Genomic DNA, 21,586 nt, shown 5'->3' with positions numbered 1-21,586 from the left:
GGTGTTTGGTCTCTCCACAGTCACCGGGGGATCGCGAGCAAATGAAGCAGGTCAGAGGGCCACGCTGCAAGACAGGAAGCACCAAAAGACACTATTATTACACAGTTAGAGACAAGTGGCTGCTCTCACAGACTTGACGAGCGACTGGCCCTTTGGGAGAAAAAGCAGTTTTCGCTGCAGGTGAGATGCGATAATGAACACAACTGTTTTTCATCTCCTCTGGCCCCCCACAGTGGGTGTTCTTTATTTAAGACAGATAGGAGATGATTTATCTTTTATGATCAATTTCTAGGTTGAGTTAGTTACTGATGGCTACAAAACACTCTGATCCTCACACATTAAGTTCATTTCTAAGAAGATGAGATATCAGACTGGTGTGCCAGTATTATATCCTTCATCCTCTCAAGCGACTTTCCCCTGACTTTTTCTTTTTTGTGTGCTCTTGGTTTAATGTTTTGCCTTTCAGTGGTTTAATAGCGCAGAGCTGTGTGAGTGTTGCAGGACAGAAAATGGGCCAGAGTCCTGTCTAATGTGGGTCACAGTGGTTTATTAAAAGCATGTCCATTTATTCAAGCCTTTCATAGGAAAATGGTTGATTGTGCCTTTGAAGTGCATCAGGCTTTACCAGATTTTTCCCCCATCTTCAAACAGTGTCATATTTTGTTTTTTGGTTACACCTCTAAAAGCATTTTGTATAAAATCAGATTTGGGGTATGATGAAAACACTTCTGTGTGCAGCTTTCCAAAGACACCTGTAGGATTTCAGTCTTTACACACACACACACACACACACACACACACACACACACACACACACACACACGTGTGTTAAATAACACTCTTCTGTCAGTCGAATAAACCCCAAATTTTAGAGGCTTCTTTTGTGTTTTTCTGTATCTGGATCAGCTGCTGGCATCAGGTGGGACCCTTGGGTCAAACCTTGACTTCTGATTGGCTAAATAAGTAGATCAGCTTATTCAGAAGACAACTAATAGAGGACATCTTTGCCTCGGGAGTCCCCTGGCACAGAGAGCCTGAGACAATTGAGCTGGAAATGGATTGGACTGAATAAGAATATGACAGAGAGATGGGAGAGTGAATGTTCTGGATAAATGATGGATTGATCTGTATTTGGCATATCAGTGAAATATTGAAAAGCACTGTCAACATTTGCTAGAGATTTTTACTGTATCATCTTTGATGTTGCAGTCAAACTGCAAAAGTACAGATGATCAACAGACTGTAGCAAAACTTAAACTGAAAGCATCTGATCTTAACCCACTTGGTGGGTAGTGTTTAGTGTACAGGTGTCAGCTCTATCAGGTACATCATCTACTTATATTTGAATGGCCTCAGCTCACTAAAGGCGACAAGGGAGGGAGAGGAAGAGAGGAGCGAGGTAGAAACTAGGGCACTGTTATCTGGCCCCTTTTTACCAACCACCAGGCAGAAAGCAGAGAATGAGAAAGAAAGAGCCTTGGAGAGAAGGAGAGGACACCAGCAGTGAAGTGAAGCTTTAGTCTGGACGTGGGAACCTCCAGAGTCAACATCTGACACCAAGGACCTGAAGAAAAACAGCACAAAGACAACCTTGACTGACTCGCACACTCGCAGGGACGTGCAAACCTGCGTCATTGGCTCGGAAAAGACCACAAACATGTTCGAGGAGCAGGCGACCAAGGTCAAAATCACATCCGTGGTGATCGTCGTCGGCATGTCAGCAATGCTGGCGGCGGTGGTGACTGACCACTGGGCTGTGCTCAGCCCCCGGGTGGAGAAGCTCAACGCCACCTGCGAGGCGGCCCACTTTGGCCTCTGGAGGCTCTGCAAGAAGAGCATCTTCATCGTGGAAGAGGACCCTCAGGGCAAAGGCTGCGGGCCAATCAGCTTACCTGGAGGTAAGTTGAGGTCAAGGTGATCTTCATGTCTTATTTATCTTTAATTTAATCTGATTTGTGGATTTGTTGTGTGGTAGCTGATGGAAAGCTTTCCTGGCTTGAGTTTTCAGGAGTTATAGTGAGAAGATGAAAACTTTGTGACATGTGGATTGGAGTTGGTGAATAATAATTAGAGCTCTATAAAACCATATAATTGAATAGATAAAATACCAAGAAAAAAATTCATTCCTCCTAAAACTATTTTTAGGAGGAACTGGAAACAAACCCATTCTCTAAACGTGTGAGGCTCAAGTGTCAGTGTGAGCCTGCAGCAGTGCTGGTCAGCTTTTTTTTTTCCATCTGTGCAGCTGTCCCTTTCTCTATTTTCTCCTTTCACACGCATACAATGCCACATGCCAGCACATATGTTGGCACGTGCTGGCATGTGTGCATGCATTCACACAAACTCACACACACACACACGGACATGTGCTTGGACTGAATGTTTAACAGCTCTATGACCAGCTTCCCAGCGAACCATTATTATCTTCCTCAGAGGAAGTCACTGAACAGACTGCCAATTAAGCACATTCCAACGGCTGAAGTCAAGTTCGCAACGGAAGTGCGAATGGAGTTTTTATTTTATTTTTTTGCCGTACTTCACAGTTAACACGACTTTGTTGATTTTGTTCCGTTCGGGCTCTTCAACCTTCAGAGTACAAAGAGAAATAAAAGTCAGTTTATCTCACAGCCTTTTCCTCTAATTTCCCTGCTGTTTCTCAGAAAACAGCATAGTCTTACATCATTTGTCAAAATACAGTCTGACTCTTTCTATATTAAAATGAAAGCTCGGATGCTTTTTAACTGATACCTCTTTTGTCTTGTCTGACTCATAGTGTCAAAACAGATTTGCAACTGGCTTTGATCAAAATAGACATATAACTGTCTAGAGAGCCATTTTTAAGGATTTTTTTCTGATGCCGCTGATAAACAGCGTTTTGAAGGATGCTTAAATTCACTCAGCTGTGGAAAGAACTCCATTAATTGCAAGCTGTTAAAAAAAAGAAAGCAAAAGTACAAGAGAGCCAAAGATGGTGCAAAATCTGTCAAAAAGTCAGGTAATTTTCAAAGTCATTTTAGAAGTCCTTTTGGATACTTGCGTAACATTTCATACTGTAACTCTGAAAATAAGTCAAAAACACAAGTCAAGCTTTTATTTAAGACTCTTTTTCCACCAAAAAAAAAAGTCTTTAATTAGAAACTCTCTCTGAACAGAGCCAGCCCTGGGGGTAAAGAGTGTCTCTCCCTGGCCTCTGGCTGTGTGTGCGTGCCTCGCAGCTTAACTGAAAGATTTCGCTCTGACTCTGTCATTGACTTTGCCTCCGGCTTCAGCACCTCAGGATCAGCGCAGGCCTTAATGAAGTGTGGCTTCCCGCTCCAGCTCATGAGTTAGAGTACACCTGGGAGACTCAGGAGGAATGAAGAAGACTTGGGGGGAAAGAAACAGACGATTGCTTGGGCGTGTAAAGGCAGGAATGCCCATGTGGAGAGAGCGAGACTGGGTGCTCTTTTAGAGAGTCTGAAGATGGAGGAGAGAGATGGGACTTTCTGTCAGGAAAGATGATGCTGCACCTTATTTTACTGCATGTATCTCATGCAAATTGAGGTGGAGGCAAAAGGCAGGTGGAAAAGAAGTGTGACAGCTACCTGTCATAAAAATCTGAACACCTTGCAAAAACAGTCACAGATACATTTTTGTGTTTTAAGACCTTTGCTGGGGATTTGTTTTCGTCGTGGACAAGTCAGTCACCTGTGGAATGCATGAAGGGCAGCATGTAGTCTGACAAATGATCCAGTCACAACCATCACAGCCTGACAGAAGCACTAAAACAGTGTCGGAATATTTGTGCGAAATCTCAAGTGCTTCTCTGGCGCCACACCAAGAGTTCAGCTTAGCCTTAAGTTTGTTTCCATTTCTCCGGGTCTGCAGTGAGAAACAAAAAAAATATACCAGCTGTTTTGTCAGACACCCCTTGGCTACATTCCCACAACCACCATGATGCTTTCACATCTGGGTAATGAGAGAAAATGAGTCACTCTTATATCAACTGAAAAGATTAAGAGGTTTTGGTGTGTGGTTGCCCTAGCATTTTACTCCCACGACAGGCTGAATAGTTTTGGTTACACAAGCCCATCTCTTCTCATTTGTGACCCTGTTGCTCTCTGTAGGCATGGCGGTGCTTCTCTAGTTCTAGCTTCCTTTTATGCACTGTAATCCAAAGACGTCGCAGGGCAAGACGCTGATTGGTCAGCCTATTTTGTGCTTTGTGTCACTGAACATCCTTACCAGGCTGACTGACCCGCTCCAGTGCCCAGGAAAAGGTGTCAAAACGCATCCTCTGAGATGCTTTTCTCCACTTCCATCCACCAGATCAGTCTGCCAGGTCTGCGCAGTTTGACATGAGGCGAGAGAGGACTGCGGAAGAAACAGCCGTCCTCTGCCTTCAGAGGTCTTCTTGTTTCTTGATGGAGTGCTATGAGGCTGAGCGGTGAGGGTTTAGGTAGAGCGCACATTGTATGTGCCTAAAATACTCGAGTGTCTTTTTTTTTTTTACATAAGGGGGCTTTTGTTTGAATTTAAAAAGCCAGGCAACAAAACCGTGCAACTAGGTCTGCCTTGAAAAGTAAAATTGACTGTTCTAATTGATTGCAGACAACAGCTAAAATCCAATTAGTGTGGCTGGCCATGCAGTTCTAATTAATTACTTTGATAGTTTAGGATTTATTAGTCCAGGCGACAAATATGACACCAAAATATGTGGAATATGTACAAGCATGCCAGATTCTGAAGACAAGCAAAAGCAAGCAGAGGGGCTGACTGGCTAACACCTGTGTTACCTTATCTGCTTCTAAATTTAATGTGTCAAGCATAAAAAGAAGAAAAAAAACAGGTTGCTCATGAGTGCACTATAAGAGATTACATCCTTGATGAAGAGTATACCCAAGCAAGCAGCAGTTATTGGACTTAATAACACAGATTTGCATTTTCCCCAAACAGAGGGGGAGTCAGTCGTCATGAGGAGCGTACACAAACCCCTTTTTTCATATAGACACAATTACACAGCTTTTGCGAAAGGGGTTGCGTAACAGCGGCAGCAAAGCAGTGAACCCAAATGACTTTTGAAATTAGCTTCCCACAAATGACGCATGACAGCTTGAGTGCTGTAAAAACCAAACAAACCCTTTATGGATCGCATCATGCAGCTCGGCTGGGAAATCAAGAGCACAAATGGTGCTTTTGTGCGCACGTATGTGTTCCTTCACATATGTGCTCAGAGAAGCGAGGGAGAAGAGTTCATTATCAATGATGTTTTAGTGCTTCCAAGTAGAGCAGGACGATATGGCCAAAAATATTTATCACGATATATATTTGAAAATTTGCGATAACGATATAACCGACGATATAATTGATGCGAGACAAAATACAACTCCACAACATTACTAGCGCAAAAAGACAACCTTCCATTTATTTTCACTTAAACAAGAAGCTGGTTTTTATGTACATTAAAGCTTTATAAAAATGTAACAGTGCAAATGCAAATTCCTTGCTGAAAGTTTAACCAAAAGGCATTTCCACTAGAAATGGGCTGACATATCCTGAGCATAACCATGTATAATATCCACTGAAGTTAAAAAGAGGTGCTTTGCAACATTAAACTGCAGTGTGCAGTACGTATTTTTCGGACCATAAGGTGCACGGGATTATAAGGCACATTAAGCGAAACAAAGCAGTCAGATAAATCAAACTTTATTAAACTCATTCTTCTTGCTTCCTCCACTTCTGTACCATTGATTCATTAATGTTGAATTCTCTGGCAGCTGCTCTATTCCCATGTTGTTGCAGTATATTAATGACTAACCTCGTATTGTGGATGGATTATCTCAGTTGTTCTCCTGACTGAAGTTTGGTCCGTTTACAGCATCCTGCCATGCGATTGCATTTGTCTCTAACCATGAAGAACCTTCACGTTAACTTTTATAAGTGGAAAAGTGTTAGTGTTCGTCCTCCAGCTTCACTGTTTATGTTATGCTAACATAGCTGTGTCACTAGCGATCACGTAGCACATCATTATATACCAGCTAGCCCAACTTCAGTAACCCTACAAACGTCACTGCTGTTTAGTTTCCCGTCTTCATTTATGTTGGAAGTGATAGCAGAGCTGTACGTTTGATTTTTTTCAGAAATCTCTCCGTCAGAACATGCTATATCATGCTTAGGTAACTAGCGAAACTAGCGAGCTAACTTCCGCTAGCTTCCTGCTAACTTCTAACTCCGTTAAATGTAATAACTTTTGTTTTCATGGATGCCTGGAAGTTAAACTTTATAGTTACACCTGGTAAAGCAGCAATGCTGATCGTTTTATTAAAGATGAAAGAATTTAGACAGTTTTTAACTCTAAGTGATGCTGCAGTGTTGTTTGACCTGAAGATTACGGGGTTTAGGACCCAGATTACTCCCAGATTTAAGAGCATCTTAGTCCGACAAATATGACAATAACAACGGCCGCTTGCATGTTCTGCAAAAAAATGTGCTTTGTTGTGTATCTGACGGACAAACACCAAACCAGTTCCACATCACTGAAGTTGCACCATTTTTACAAACCAATTCTGGTTCATCTGTTTCACTCAACAATCGGCCATGTGCGTATGAAAACAAAGGCACTGCGCATGCGCGTTTTACTCCCATTCTATCGCGATATTTCATTTTCCTATCGTTGCCTAACATTATACCGGTATTACCGTGAACGGTATAATATGGCCCAGCCCTACTTCCAAGAGGTCAACCATCATGGTGTTTTTTTGGAGCTCCAAAAAACACCTTCAAGTATAAAAGCTTGCCTCTGACACAGTGCCTTTCAAATGCCCTCGATTCATAGACACAGTAGAACCAACATCCCCTTGAGCCACCCTTTTTCTCTTTCTTTCCAACCACGCTCTGAGCGCAGAGCCCAAAACTGCGGAGGTGTGTCGCTGGAATTTGGTATTCAGAAAACAACTCACAGCTTCAAAATTTCAGATGAATCATTCCACGATATGTAAATTAGAAATATATAAAAAGAAATTACAGAGCTCAGGGCTGGTGTCGCTTGCAGGATGAGCAGAGGACTAAGAAACTTTACTGTTTTAAATTTCATAATAAAGGTCAGGACACACACAGGAGACATGAGGGTAGTGAGGACTCTCCTGTGCTGTTTTGTCCCAGATACTGGTGCTCAGGTAGAATAGCCATTCAAATACCACCATGATACATCCCATTCACATTGACCCAGAACTACCCGGTCGCTCTGTTTAGCTAGAAAACCAGAACAGTTTCCTAATTACCTAATATTATGTTTTCTTTGACAATCCTGCAGCAAATTCTGTACAATCTTCTAGATTATTATGTTTAAAAACATAGAAGCAATTCTGTTTAACCGTAGTGCAAAAACCACAGGAATGCTTAACTGGGGGAAGACTGAAAGGAAGAGCTAAGGTGGAAGAAAGAAACGGGCATAGTGACAGGTAGAGCGAGGAGGATGAAGAGTAAGGAATGGGTAAATTGGAAGCTGAACATCAAAGATAGAAGGTGGCAGCAGCAGAGTTTAATGGAAAGAGATGAAACTAAAATGACAGGCGATAGCTCGTCCTAATCACTCTCCCCTGGAACTAAATCTCCACATTACCCTGACTGCAAGGTCGATGATACGCACCCAGATGTTCTCTTCTTCTGTGAATGCTCACTGTTTAGATTAACCATCGTGCTTGATTTGGGTTTTTTTTTTTTTAACTATTTGTGGACAGCGTGCTTTTGCTAAAATTCAAAATGTTAATGTTTGTGCTGGATTGCAATCATACTAACAACAGGGTAACCGTAACTTGGCAACAGAAGTTACAATTTTTTGGCACGCACAAAGCAGCAGTGCGGTTAAATTGTTTTGATGAATCACGTATGCATATCTCCACGATGCCGGCGGCTTTTGACACCTCGGATAGAAAATGTGTTGAGCTGCCCGCCCTGTCTTCTGTCTGTTTTAAGCAATGAGGAAAAGAGAGATTTATTCTCTGGACTTTTCATCTTCTAACACTTTGAGTTTTTCTAGTTATGTGGTATGATCTTTTTTTTTCGTTCAATGAATCAGCAAATCACATAATGTAACAAAAATGATTATGTGGAGACTGGCATGCTACTTTTGCAACAACAACAAAAAATCTGAGGCTCTGATTTAACTTTGAAGCTACAAACAAGTTCTGTTAAAGCTTTTACATTATAAAAAATGCAGTTGAAAGATCATAATGTGAAATATCTGTTAGGTACTAGGTATACAAGTCATAATGATGACTTAGTTTGTTAACCATCAACCTGTATTTTTCCAGATTTATTGCACATACATCTGTGTATTATTTTTAAAATACATAAATCCCACTTATAGTTGTGTGCTACAGTGTGTTTCATAAACTTTCACTCCCCAAGGGTTACTGGAATTAGATTAAATTTTAATTGAAAGTGTCGTAACATTGTGCGTAGCTACAGCTCCATTAACAATGAGGCTCTATTATTTCCATGCTTTCCACAGAGGTCATCAGCTTGTTAGAATGGAGACTGAGCACTGTTAAATCCTGCCCACACTGGAGGGAAAAACAATACATTGCTCTTTAATGACTTTGTATTGTCACCATTTGTGTTCCATCTAGATTGTTAAGCTATTTCTCCAAGCTGTCTTGCTCATGTAAAAGCAGCATCGTGACTATATACTTTACAGTCTATAGGGTTTGCAGAATCTGGCCCAAAGCAGAGAAAGTATCCAGCGTTCTCAAGTCTATTTATTATGTTGAAATGGAGTGGCTGTGTCATTATGACCATTTCACAATAAACAAAATATCAGTTTAATGCATTAGATGAATGTAGACAGCTAGGTGTGATCAAGCATCTACTGAACTTTGCTTTTGAACCGGGTTCAACCTGACTCGCTGTGTTTGTATGATGAGATGTTTTAGATCTCTAATCAACACTTAATTATTGGAAGTATCTGTCTGAATTCAAGTCTGCAACAGCCTGAAAACACAACACAGGCTATAAAAATGTCTGCGAATGTCTGGCGCTTAGGGGGCAGCAGTTGGACAATATTCAACTTTGTTTTTTTGACGAGCAGCTAGTGACAGCTAATAGAAGAAAACAGACTGAAATCAAAGACTTACTTAAAAGTGCAGCAAATTTCAGGGGATAAATCACTGTTATCCACATAAACTGCAAACAGACGGGGAAGCTTCAGAGGACTAGCAACAACCATTTTTTATGACTTTCAACATTGAAACTCTCAATCAGGATAAAACAATTAAAGAGCGGTTTTGTCTTTTGGAGCTTCTTTGCGTAATTCTAAGGGTCTTTTATTTGTCTTATCTTTGTGTGGAAGGCAGATAATGGTCTTCAGAGAGACAGGAGAAAATCTCACAGCCACACAAACACATATTAAGTCAGATTAGATTAGCCTCAGAGATAAAAACGCTTAATGAGAGATGACCGATAAAAAGAATTTATTGTGTATTATATAATATATTGTTTTAATAATATCTGTATAATGTCTGTGCTGCTCTTTGACCTCGGCCCCACCTCCAGCCTCACACACACACACCCATGCACACGCTCACACATACGAGCACAGTCCCTTTGATATGCTTTTACATGTGCAAATAGCATTCAGGCTAGCCAAGACCTGCAGCAGCCTGTTGCTAGGTTACCTCTTTAGTGATTCTTTCTCATCCCGAGTAACAAACAGCCCCACTGTTGCCTGGTACACACACGTAGTACATGCACACACACACGCAGACATATAGGCAGACACCGGCACACAAACATTGTCCATCTCTGTGTAGACAGAGAAAGCACCTGTCTGCTTTATGGGTTTAATCTCAGCGAGAAGGGAACGAAGGGACACTCGCTTGGCCTTTAAGGTCCACTCCACCTCTCGCTCTCAGCCAAGCTGCCTTCAGAGGCAACAAATAGATAAATGTGTGGGAAATGACTGCACCCAGGAATCATTTTTCTACAGCTATGAGGTTATTTTGAAGATTGTGGTCAAAGGAGCAGAGTTTGGGCAAGCAAAGTGCAGAGATGCATCATTCCCTTGTAGAAATCGGTGTGAACTCATTTCAGAGGAATACAGCCAACAGGGGAGACAGTGAAGGATTTAAGTATAAACTTTATTCTAAGATGATGGCACGCCACAGAACACTGCTATGACTTGGAGGGGGTGTTGAGCACACTGGGATCATAAAGCCAAAGAGGAACTTCAGCCATTATCATTGTTGATTTTTTAAGTGTTGTGAGTATTAAGGACGCCACAGAACCGTGCAGCAGAGAATATTTGACGCCAACCTTTTTGTAGTGGTCACCATCAAACGACATGGAGGGCTGTTTCTTATTTATACATCTAAGTTTGTTTGTTTGTTTTTGAATTGTTTTCATATGTCCTTAATCGACCACTTAGCATTAATTTGGAGAATGCTAGCATTTTACAGTCTAAATTAGCTTACCTGTAAAAGAAAGAAGCAAACTTGGGACTACTTTCTTTTTATTTAATTTACATAAATTCACCAGCCACCTTATAAGGTATGCCTAGCTGGTACTAGGTTGGACCTCGTTTTGACTTCATTGCTGCCTTAATTCTTCATGCCATAGATTCAATAAGGTCCTGGAAACATTCCTCAGAGATTTTGTCCGTATTGACATTATTGCATCACACAGTTGTTGCAGATTTGTCTGCAGCACATCCATGATCCAAATCTCCTGTTCTACCACATCCCAAAGATGCACAATTGGACTGAAATCTGGTGACTGTGGAGTCATTGTCATGTTCAGGAAATCAGTTTGAGATGATCTGAGTGATTCAATATCCTCCTGGAAGCAGCCATTAAAAGGTGGGTACACTGTGGTCATAAATGGGTGGACACCCATATGGAAAAGAAAAAGAAAAATCTTGACTTGCATCAGATGTGGCCTACTTCATGTAAGGCTTATATGATTTATTCATGAAAGGGGCCACTTTCTCATTACTTTCATATATTGTTTTAGTAAGTATCCAAAACATACAAGTTTCATTTATATAATTTTTCCAAGGGATCTTATATCTGTTTTCACTCTTGTATGCTTTTCATACAAGTTTCACACAAGACAGATACAAACTTTATAGGATTTATATATACAACTTTTCCATATGGGCATGGTCAGCAAGAATACTCAGGTGGGCTGTGGTGTTTAAATACTGCGAAGTTGGTACTAAGGGACCGAAGGTGCGCCAAGAAATTAATCAGAAACTGAATTCTTTATTAATCCGGAAGGAAATTATGTGGTCACAGCTGCTCCAAGACAGTAAGAACACAAGTTAAAGTATCAGCTCTTACTTTCTTTCTCTTTCCCCCACTTCACTACACCACCAGCAGCAGTTTGAAACTTTGAACTAAGGCAGGAAGGCTCCATGCTTTCATGGTGTTTATGTCAGATTCTGACTTGACCATTTGAATTTCGGGGGAGAAACCGAGACTCATCGGACCAGACAAAGTTTTTCCAATCTTCTATTCTCCAGTTTTGATGAGCCCATATAAATTGTCTACTGTAGTCTATTTGCGTCATGGCTCAATGTGTTGTGTGGTCAGAGTGCTCTTCTGCATACCTTGTTTGTAACAAGTTTCTTTGACCTCTGGCATCGATGAGACATTTTCACCCAGGGCACTGGATATATTCTCTTTTTTGGACATTCTCTGCGAATCATAGAAATGGTTGTGTGAGAAAATGCCAGTAGACCAGCCCATCTGTTCCTTCGATTTCCTTTTTATTCCTATTCAGTTTGAGCTTTAGTATGTTTTCTTGACAATATGTACATGCCTAAAAGCCTAACAGCATTTTATTTGCAATATATATCAGATTTTCCACTCACCCTGTGGGCAATCTTAATCCTTCAAACACGGGTCTTTTGCCAGAGGCATGAGAGTTTAAGGGTCCTGCACAGCATCTTTGCTGTTCCTAGGACTGTGCTCTACTGGACAGAGATCTCAGATGTCGTTTGTGGGATCTGATGGAACCACTCACCCTTGGCACTTGGCACTTCTCAGACTTTACATCTTCCTTTTTTCTGATGTTGCTATGATTCGTTATAGCTACATCTGTCACTATGACCTTCTTCCTCTGCTTGTCGACTACTACTATGCACACTTGGTTAGCCATCATCAGCTTGATCATCTGTATCTGGATCCATCTGCATCTAGAAGTCCCACAGGATCTTCATTCTCAACCTCCCTTGTGGGCTGCCACTTTACATATAGCCACACACAGAGTTTAGATGTTTAGATGTTCATTGTCACAACAGTATTACAAAAAGAAACATTTGCTATTGTGAGCACTGTGTGCTCACAATAGTCTTATGCACCATTTAATGTAGTGTATCAGTCATAACTGTAAAATGTCAGTCAGTAATGTTACCTTGCTACCAGATCTACGTAGGTGGAAGCTGTTCAGCTTTGTCAGTGTGATCAATCGGCAGCTCTGGTGTGGACTGGAGTCGTTAGAGCATCCCACAGACTGTACTGTGAAAATTGCCATCCTTCACAGCAAAGGGACATAAAGATTTAAGTCCAGAATACTGCTCGTTAGAAGTAATAAATCAAGAACATTGTATATGAACACAAAACACAGATTTATATTAACAATAATTAACTTCCAAAAAAGTTACAAGTTACAGTATAGTATGATTATCAGGTGTTTCATGCGTGTGAAATTAGTTCTAGATACACAAGGCATGAGTTTCATAAAGTCTATTGATAGAATAATAGCTGATAAATAAGGTAGTTTAAAGCACAGCATGGACAAAAACTAGGTTTAGGTTAGTAGAAATGCAACAAACCACAATCCCTGTTTAGTTTGTCATAGTTTTGTATATGTATGTGCGCGTGTGCGTGTGTGGGGACCAAAATCTGACATTTACTATACTGGTGGGGAGTTTCTGCACCGTGGGGACCAAAATCCAGGTCCCCTCGGGGTTGAAAGCAATTTTCACACTCAAAATGTGGTTTTAGTGTCAGGGTTACAATTAGGTTATGGTTAGGTTTAGGGTAAGGGTCAGGGTTAGGCATTCATTTTGGATGGTTAGGGTTAGGGGCTAGGGAAAGCATTATGTCAATGGGATGTCCCCACGAGGATAGCAAACCAGACGTGTGTGTGTGTGTGTGTGTGTGTGTGTGTATGTGTGTGTGTGTGTGTGTGTGTAATTAATTCATATGGTTTTCTAACAGACTACAAGGATTCAGTCAGCACTATTGTCTCACCCTCCTGTTTCATCTCCCCTCTTTCTTTCTCTCTCACCTCTTTTCCCCATCCTTTCTTACTCTGCAGCAAAAAACTGCTCCTACTTCAAACACTTTACGTCGGGGGAGGAAGCTGAAGTTTTTGAAGTCAAGACCCAGAAAGGTGGGTGTTTCCTCAAAGCCACACAGGCTACATGTGTTACAACAGCATCCAACTCTGAAAAAAACAGGCAGAACGCTGTGGTTTGCCTTTTGATTTTCCATATAATAAGATAAAGCTTTAACATAAATACAATGCACACCATTTCGCTCAGAAATCAGATGAGAAATGAATCTTCTACAGCCTCAGATTTGATCTTTTTATCCCTTTTGTATTTTCAAAGTAAATGTGATTCAGTGAAAAAGCGACTCTCTTCTTATGATGACAAGCTGATGCTTTTAACTTCAGGTAGAGAGAAAGACACACTGCACACAGACATAAAGATATATATTTAGAGAACACTGCTTTAGATAAACGTTATAGGTACGCTCCACGGGTACAGTATATGTATATATGCACTACACAGTATGCACTATATATTCTCAGTTTTTTAATTCAGGTGCTTTAGGTCCCATCTCCATAGGTGTATGAAATCAAGCATCTAGCCATGAAGTCAGCCTTTACAAACATCTATTAAAAAATGGGTCTCTCTAAAAAGCACATTGAATTTCTCTCTTCCTAGATTTTCCATCACCAACTGAGTGCTGTGTTATATGGAAGTGTTTAGCCACAAATAGGCAAACCAGGGTTGCCATGGTGTGTATAAGTCACCGTTACTCTGCTGACTCAAAGACTGCAGAGTCACAAACCTCCTGCAGCCTTAACACTGGCAAAACTGTCTGCCAGGAGCTTCGTAGCAGGGGTTTGAATGGCTGAGCAGCTCCTGTAGGTGTAATTTGTAGCTTGCCAAGTACTTTTGTCCATATAGTGTAAAGACAGGGCAGGACATTTACAGTACCCTGTAAACACTAATGAAATTTGCTAATATCAAGAATATTTTAAAAAATAGATGAATGGGAAAAACAAGAATTCATAGTTTTATCTTGTAGTAGAATAATACAAGATAAATATACTTTCATATGATAATAATATGTGCAGAAATACATGAAAAAATATATGTAAAATATTTATGGGTATAGTTGCTGCTTTATGTGTGGATTTTTATGGTGTATTGAGCCGTGTTTGACTTCTACAGATTCATGCTTTATTATGGTGCTTATATGACTCCATGTAAAGGCATTTATAATATGTTTCATACAAGTATGGCTGGAAACATCACTTACAACACTGAGACCAAAAAAACCCCAAATGCAATAAACAATATATATGATATTTTTTAAAGTCTAAAAAGAAATTATAACAGAAAACTTTACGTAGAATAAAATACAAGAAACAACATCAAATTCAGACTGTCTGAAAACACCTGTTCAGCAGTGAGGCACAAACAGGTAACTGTGTCTGAAATGTACAAACACTGGGATGCATTCACATACCTTCATACACACAGACAAAAGTCCTGAAAAACAACCTGCACTGGAAAGACGGAGTGTAAGGTTGTTTTACACTCGGTGTTATTCCCCAGCCAGGGTGCTGAAATGGAATAGGACGCTCCAAGGATCATTTGAGTCACAGCTGGAGTGTTACAGAGAAGAAAAGAATAGATTGTCTTTATCTGGAAAACAGACAAAATAAAAGAGGGCGGGAAGAGAGCGACAAGTTCTAATCATCTTGTTATAAGCCTTCAGTATCTTATCTGTCATGCAAGCGGCATTATTGCCAGTTTGGATAAATGGCTGTTGTTTTAAAAGTGGGGCTAATTTAAAGGCTAATTATCTGTGACACAACTCGGCTGAGCGCAATACTGAAACAATTATTATGTAAACGATACTGTAATCCTCCCCTTCTGTTCCTACCCACTGTCTCGGTTTTTAATCACCTCCACTTTCTCTTCTTCCCCTGCTCTCAAAGACGACCGTGTTTACTGTATTTTTCCCTCTCTTCGTTTCCCCTTTTCGTTCATCTACTTCTTACTAATTTCTACTAATTTTTTTCTTCTCTTTCTGCAGAGTACAATATCTCAGCAGCAGCCATTGCCATCTTCAGTCTGTTCTTCATGATCCTGGGCACCCTGTGTGTAATCTTCTCCTTTGGGAAAGGGCGGGACTATCTGCTCCGGCCTGCTGGGATGTTTTTTGCCTTTGCAGGTCAGCTATTACAGATGATTTTGCCTTGTATTTACAGCTCAATATGAGCTGTGTCATTGTCATTGTGTTGCACACCCTCTTCACTGGTGATAAATGTTACTTATGCAGAGTTAATAAAATTGTTTCATGTTTGTGAGAGACAGAGAGAGAGAGGTGTCAAATGCCGATAGAGTTGATGTTTCTCTGAGGTGACAATTTCAAATATCTAAGTGTTAAATTACCTATGATTGGTGTGAGCGCCGATCTGTTCCAAACTTAAAATAAAACTGACAATCTTCTAGTATAAACGAGAAACTGTGACAGCGTTTGACTGAACCGTCTTGACAACACAAATGGCATGAATGCAAATGAAGCATCTGCTTTTTCTGAAGCCGATTATAACCAGTTCTCTCTTTCTGGCATGCAGGCCTTTGCATCATCATCTCTGTCGAAGTAATGCGCCAGTCTGTGAAGCGCATGATCGCCAGTGATGAGACCATCTGGATTGAATACTACTACTCCTGGTCATTTACCTGCGCCTGTGCCTCCTTTACGCTGCTCATCCTCAGTGGAGTCGCCCTGCTCCTCATCTCCATGCCTCACATGCCACGTAACCCCTGGGAGACATGCATGGACGCTGAGCCTGACACCTTAGATTAGCCACAGGTGATGTAACAGCTATATCTTTAAAAAAAAAAGAAAGAAAAAAACCCACACACTCTCACACACACAAACAACTGTAACTATAACCAACTTTACTCTGAAAGGAGATGTTTTCTCTTTCTGTTATTATTGCGATCAATTTTCCAAAGCATTAAAAGATTTTCTGCATCATTTCTCATGATCACATCCATTGGTTTCATTCAGTGTTTACCAAAATATTAACACAAAATATCAACACGTTGTAGAACAATTGGGACCAAGAACTGTTTAAAAGTTGGTAAGTTATATCTGAGATCTGAGACTGATTTGCCAAGACTCATCTTTATTCTGTATTTCTAAAAGCTCCTATTTTTCTTAAAATTCATATTTTCAAGTAACTATGACTTAGGTTACAGTACCAGAAAGAAGTAAATATCGTTGTGACAATAAATAAATCAATGATTGGCAAAAGCTGTGTGACATCTGAAGATTGGATTCCTTCAAACAGTCCCAGGCTTTTTTTTTTTTCGTCATTTTTGTCTGTATGTCAACCAGTAAATCATTCCTGAAATGTTACTGCATTAAAGGAAATTAAGTCTGAAGTTTTTCTGCTTAGCCTATATTTGGCTAGTGCCGACATGTCAGCATCTTTCACACAAACTACAGGCAGCCAAGACAGTGTCTTACTGACCAAAGCAATTGTAAGGAGGATTTTGGTGCAACACTGTATAGTTCTGTGTGACCAATTTACCCCAGTGACAGCCAGAAACCTCGAGCAACAATTCACCAATCAGTCAGGCACCAGTGGTTGCTAGGCCGTCACCAGCTGGTCTCAAGGCCTGTGTGACTGGGTCTTCAGGGGTCACTGTCAAGAGCCTATATAATGCCAGGTTTTGATGAGGTGTAAATATAATAGATCAGCAGTTTGATTTTTTAATACTGGATATTGGATCCAACAAGTGGATGGCTATAACTGAGGAATGAATCAGCCTAAAGTATTATGGTATGCTTTGTACAAATGTGGAAGAAGTAACACATTAAAAAAAAACATCTGGAATGCTCTTTATGTCCTGTGTAGACAGATTCTTTTTCATTTGCACATCACATTTAGTTGTTTGTGACACATTAGCCTGTAAAGAAGTCCAAACTGCTGGGCAGTTACATATACATTCATAATGCATCTGGTCATCGGTGATTTATCTGACACCAGTACTGTCCAACTGCAGTAAATCGAGTCCTTATTAAAGTAAGATCATTTTCAAATGCATTATTATACTGAAATTCAACAAATAAATCAGAAAAAGAAAGACTGACTTTTTTTTCTTTTAAGAAAGACTGAACTAAATCTGTACCCCACCACAACAGATAGGAAGAGTGAGCTTACACGCTTTAATGAGTTGTAATGGTCGGCAGCCTTTTCATTCCTCCAACTTTCTACAATCGATCTGTGCCATTGATCATCGTGAGAGAGACACCGCATCCCGGATACTCCCTTGTTGACATAAGTCATTGATTTTTGAGTCACTGTTCAAGATGTCTGGTGATTTAGGTCTAGCAGCTCTGATCCATACTGTTGTCAATAATATCTGCTGAACCTCTGGCCTGTGCTTTGTATGTTAGAAATGTTCTGTTGTCAGTCGAGACCCAGAAAAAAGTAGTTAAAACACTGCAAACATCAATTTTAAGAACATCGCTGATTATTTATATATAACAGCAATATCTTACTCGATATATAAAGAATTTGGGTGGTGGTCCCAATACTTAGTTTCAGGTATGTAAACTAAACAGTTATCCTAGAATAAAATGCTGGACTGATCTTCTAAACTTGAAAACTAGTGACACACTAGAACAATGTGGTTTCTTTTCTTCAGATGTCTGCATGAGTGATGGGCAAGGTGTCTGTGCGGTCACATTATGGGAACCAGCAGAACACAGCAAGATCAAAATTATACAGTGTTCAATGAGTGCTGTATGATTTATTGAATGAACTGGGGGATCAGGTCTGCAACCAATCGCACTCTTTGGTGCATCAAGACGGTGATAAAATGGCAATAAGATTGAGTCAATCTGTTATCAGTTTGCAGCTGAATAGGTTCAAGTTGGCAGTTACATCTGTTTGTGATAATATGGCAATCACAAATGTGTTACCGTATGCTGCAAACCTATTGTTTATGTACACAGAAATTCATATTAACTACTTACATTCAGAATTCATCCAGAACCTCGTAGATATGAAAGAGACATTCACAAATAGTGACATAGTTGCTGCTGGACAGCAATCTACCAGCAGCATGACACACGCCCTCGGCAACTTCACGTTTATATAAGAATAGAACCAGAATAAAACCAGTTGGCAACCAGCTGAGTCGTGTCCCCTGTTGACTGAAATGTTTTGGCAATCTGTCTGTGTTTATGAATTAGAAGGCAATTATTTGCACTCAGTCCAAGTTAGACCGCAGTTACTTGGAGACCAGTTTCCTCCCACCAGGTAGCCTGTGCGATCATCCTGAAAGTGGTCACGGAGAGTGGTCACCAAGAGGTTTAGGGTGTTGCACGTTCAACCTCGGAGCAACCAGCTGGTCATCACAGCTACTTGCAATCTTAGTCTCCAAGTCACCCCCCCAAACAAGATAAAAATCTGTGCAATCACCAGGCAACCACTGATTTTAACCAGTCATTTACGAGTATACTACAGGTTGCCATACTATTTTTACTCCAGTGTGACTAAGCCATAACAGCAGCTCCAGCCTATCAATCCACTGCTTATTTATTAACTATTTAGGGGATTGTCACTTACAACTTATCAGTTGTGAACATTTAAAAATCTACATTAATTTAATAATAATAATTATAATTTATCAATAGTCCTAGTGCTACCTAACAACAGCTGGTTGAATTAACAAGTGACAAAAACTGTCCAAACTAAAGAGCCAAAGCTTTTGTCTACCTTTAAACGGGATCGGCCATCGTTCCAGTTTTGCTCCAGATAGTAATGTTGTTTTAAAAGCAAAAACAAAACAAAACAGGAAGACCATTAAGATTTCTGTTTGGTTTTTTTTTTTCATTCCAGTGCAGTATTCACATTTTTGTTGGGATTATTTTCCATTATGGGGTCACAAATATTTAGAATAAGTCGTGTTTTTTTTAAAGTATTGTCATTGAATGTAAAATAGTAATTCGAATGATGAAGAATTTTATATCTTAGCTGTCTAAAGAAAACCGTGATCGGAAAGATGTGGCTTTTTATTCAGTTTCACAGATGAAATGAATCAGAGATGATCTCTGCAACAACAAAAACTCCAATGCCTGATTTTACCTGACGGCAGTCGTTTTGTAACAAAATGTTAACCAAAAAAAAAAAAAACAGTCTACATCTTATATGTTATTTCTCAGTGAGTCACTCAGCCACGGAGTTATTCAGCTGGTGCAGGTACAGCAAAATTAAAGATCCCTGAATGATGATGCTTCACTCAAGAACACAAGAAGACATTATTGCTTTTATCTCTGAGGTCTTTCTGAGAAAGAACAATCCCATTTTCCTTTCACCAGTACAATATCCACCTTTGTATTTTAGGAATATTAAAAAAAATTTGCATGTATCTTCATTTTGTTAACCACTAATGAGGATGTGAAATGATCCTGTGACTGAATCTGGCCATCACATTTTTAAAATAATTAACAGCCAAAGAATGACTCAAGACATGTATAATAATAATAATAATAATAATAATATGTATAATAAAGCATTTATACCAGTTCTGTGAAAAAAGCCTGACTCAGTGTTAATACAGTAATTATATAAACAAGGTGATTTTTACTTTTGATTTGTAAAATTGCTCTTATATGTCAGTGATTAGCTTTTTTAAAGAATAAGATCATGTTCATCAAAAAATTGAGTAAAGCTTTTTAATTCTTTGTTTCTGTGCAAGTAAATGTTGAATTTTTACATTTTTGGGGGGCATATTCTTCCACATTGACCTTCAAATGTCTACTAATTTATTACTCATGCTTAATCATGCTAGTGCCTCTGTACTTACATTACTGTTGAAATCATATCAATACTAATAAAACAGGGCCTTTCCCTCCTATTATGTTTTGATATGTTTAGCTTTAGAGTGACAAAGTGGATTGTTTATTTATTTCAAAATAAAAGTGGTATTTTAAGTCATTTCTTGACCAAACATTTCATTGTATTTCCGTTTTGTTTGTTTTTTTCACTTTGCCTTTACAATTACAGTGTCTTCAGCACCACGGAGTCTTTACCTTACAGTATAAAGCAACTTGAGACATTTGTTACTGTGGTACAATCATAATAACACTGAATTAATAGTGAATGGTAAATGGCCTGTATTTATACAGCGCTTTTCTAGTCCCTAAGGACCCCAAAGCGCTTTACATATCCAGTCATCCACCCATTCACGCACACATTCACACACTGCGTTCAGGGAAGCTTTCAACCAGAAAATGTGCTTGAATTGAGAGACAAACCTACTGGAAAGTCTTCAGACGCCTAACATTCAGCAAGTTAAGGTTTTTCAGGAGTGGATGTAATGGATGGATGAAAATCTTTAAATCATTCATGACATACTTACCTTACAAGAATGAGAACAGCATTGATAGAGCATATACTAAGAGCACCCATGTGCTTTCTACATCCTACATTTGTTTGATTTTAGATTTTCCGTCATAGTTAATTAAGCAACTGCAATGATGCCTTTAGGAGTAAATTCCACTTTATCATTGCATCCCACTTATAGTTAGACTTTCGATTGTCTTTGGTTACAAAAAAAAATTAATACAATCTTTGTTGAACTGCTTTTATATTGTAGAGAAGCACAACTGTCCAGTGAGAACTGAACTTGGACTGATTTAGCTCCCCAGTCACTTCATTAGTGACACCTGTCCAACTGCATGTTAAGGCAAATATTCAATCAGCCAATCACATGGCAGCAAGTCAATGCATTTAGACATCTGAGCATCAGAGTAGGAAAGACAGTGATTTAAGAGACTTTGAACATGGCATGGTTGTTGATGCCAGAGAGGCTGGTGTGAGCATTTCAGACATGCTGATCTACTGGGATTTTCCCACACAGCCATCTGTGGGGTTCAGAGAGAATGGTTTGAAAAAGAGAAAAATATTCAGCCTTGTTGCTGCCAGAGATCAGAGTAGTATGTGGTCAGACTGCTTCAAGCTGAGAGGAAGGCAACAGTTATTATAATAACCGAGGAATGAAGAAGAGTATCTTGTCTTCCTTTTAGTTGCTGTACCTGTGCCACTCCTGTCTGCTAAATACAGAAAACAAAGGCAATAATTGCAACATTCTCACCAAAATTGAGCAAATTAGTAACAGTTGCTTGATCCGATGAGTCGTCTTTTCTTCTGTGAGATTTGAATTGTACAGAATTTGATGTCTTTTGATGTCTTAAGGATCTGTTATACCTGCTGTTGTCACTATCACAAACTGTGGTGACCGCCAGAAGCAATGTAACATCAGCTGTGAGCCATGCTT

General features: G+C 39.8%; 1 protein-coding gene across 1 annotated transcript; it reads left to right on the top strand.

Moving 5' to 3' along the window:
* Positions 1–1,401: 1,401 nt before the first annotated feature.
* Positions 1,402–19,469, top strand: cacng1b (calcium channel, voltage-dependent, gamma subunit 1b). The gene is made up of 4 exons (XM_085454070.1): positions 1,402–1,898; positions 13,300–13,374; positions 15,318–15,455; positions 15,862–19,469. Exons 1-4 carry the CDS (start codon positions 1,658–1,660, stop codon positions 16,092–16,094), a joined length of 687 nt encoding a protein of 228 aa, XP_085310196.1. The 5' UTR covers positions 1,402–1,657; the 3' UTR covers positions 16,095–19,469.
* The last annotated feature ends 2,117 nt before the right edge of the window (positions 19,470–21,586 follow it).

This window comes from Copadichromis virginalis, linkage group LG4 (assembly GCF_057382275.1).
Source record: "Copadichromis virginalis isolate Kocher_CV1m ecotype Utaka linkage group LG4, C_Virginalis_male_GT1.1, whole genome shotgun sequence".
Lineage (NCBI taxonomy): Eukaryota > Metazoa > Chordata > Actinopteri > Cichliformes > Cichlidae > Copadichromis > Copadichromis virginalis.
This window is presented reverse-complemented; position numbering and strand designations above follow the sequence as displayed.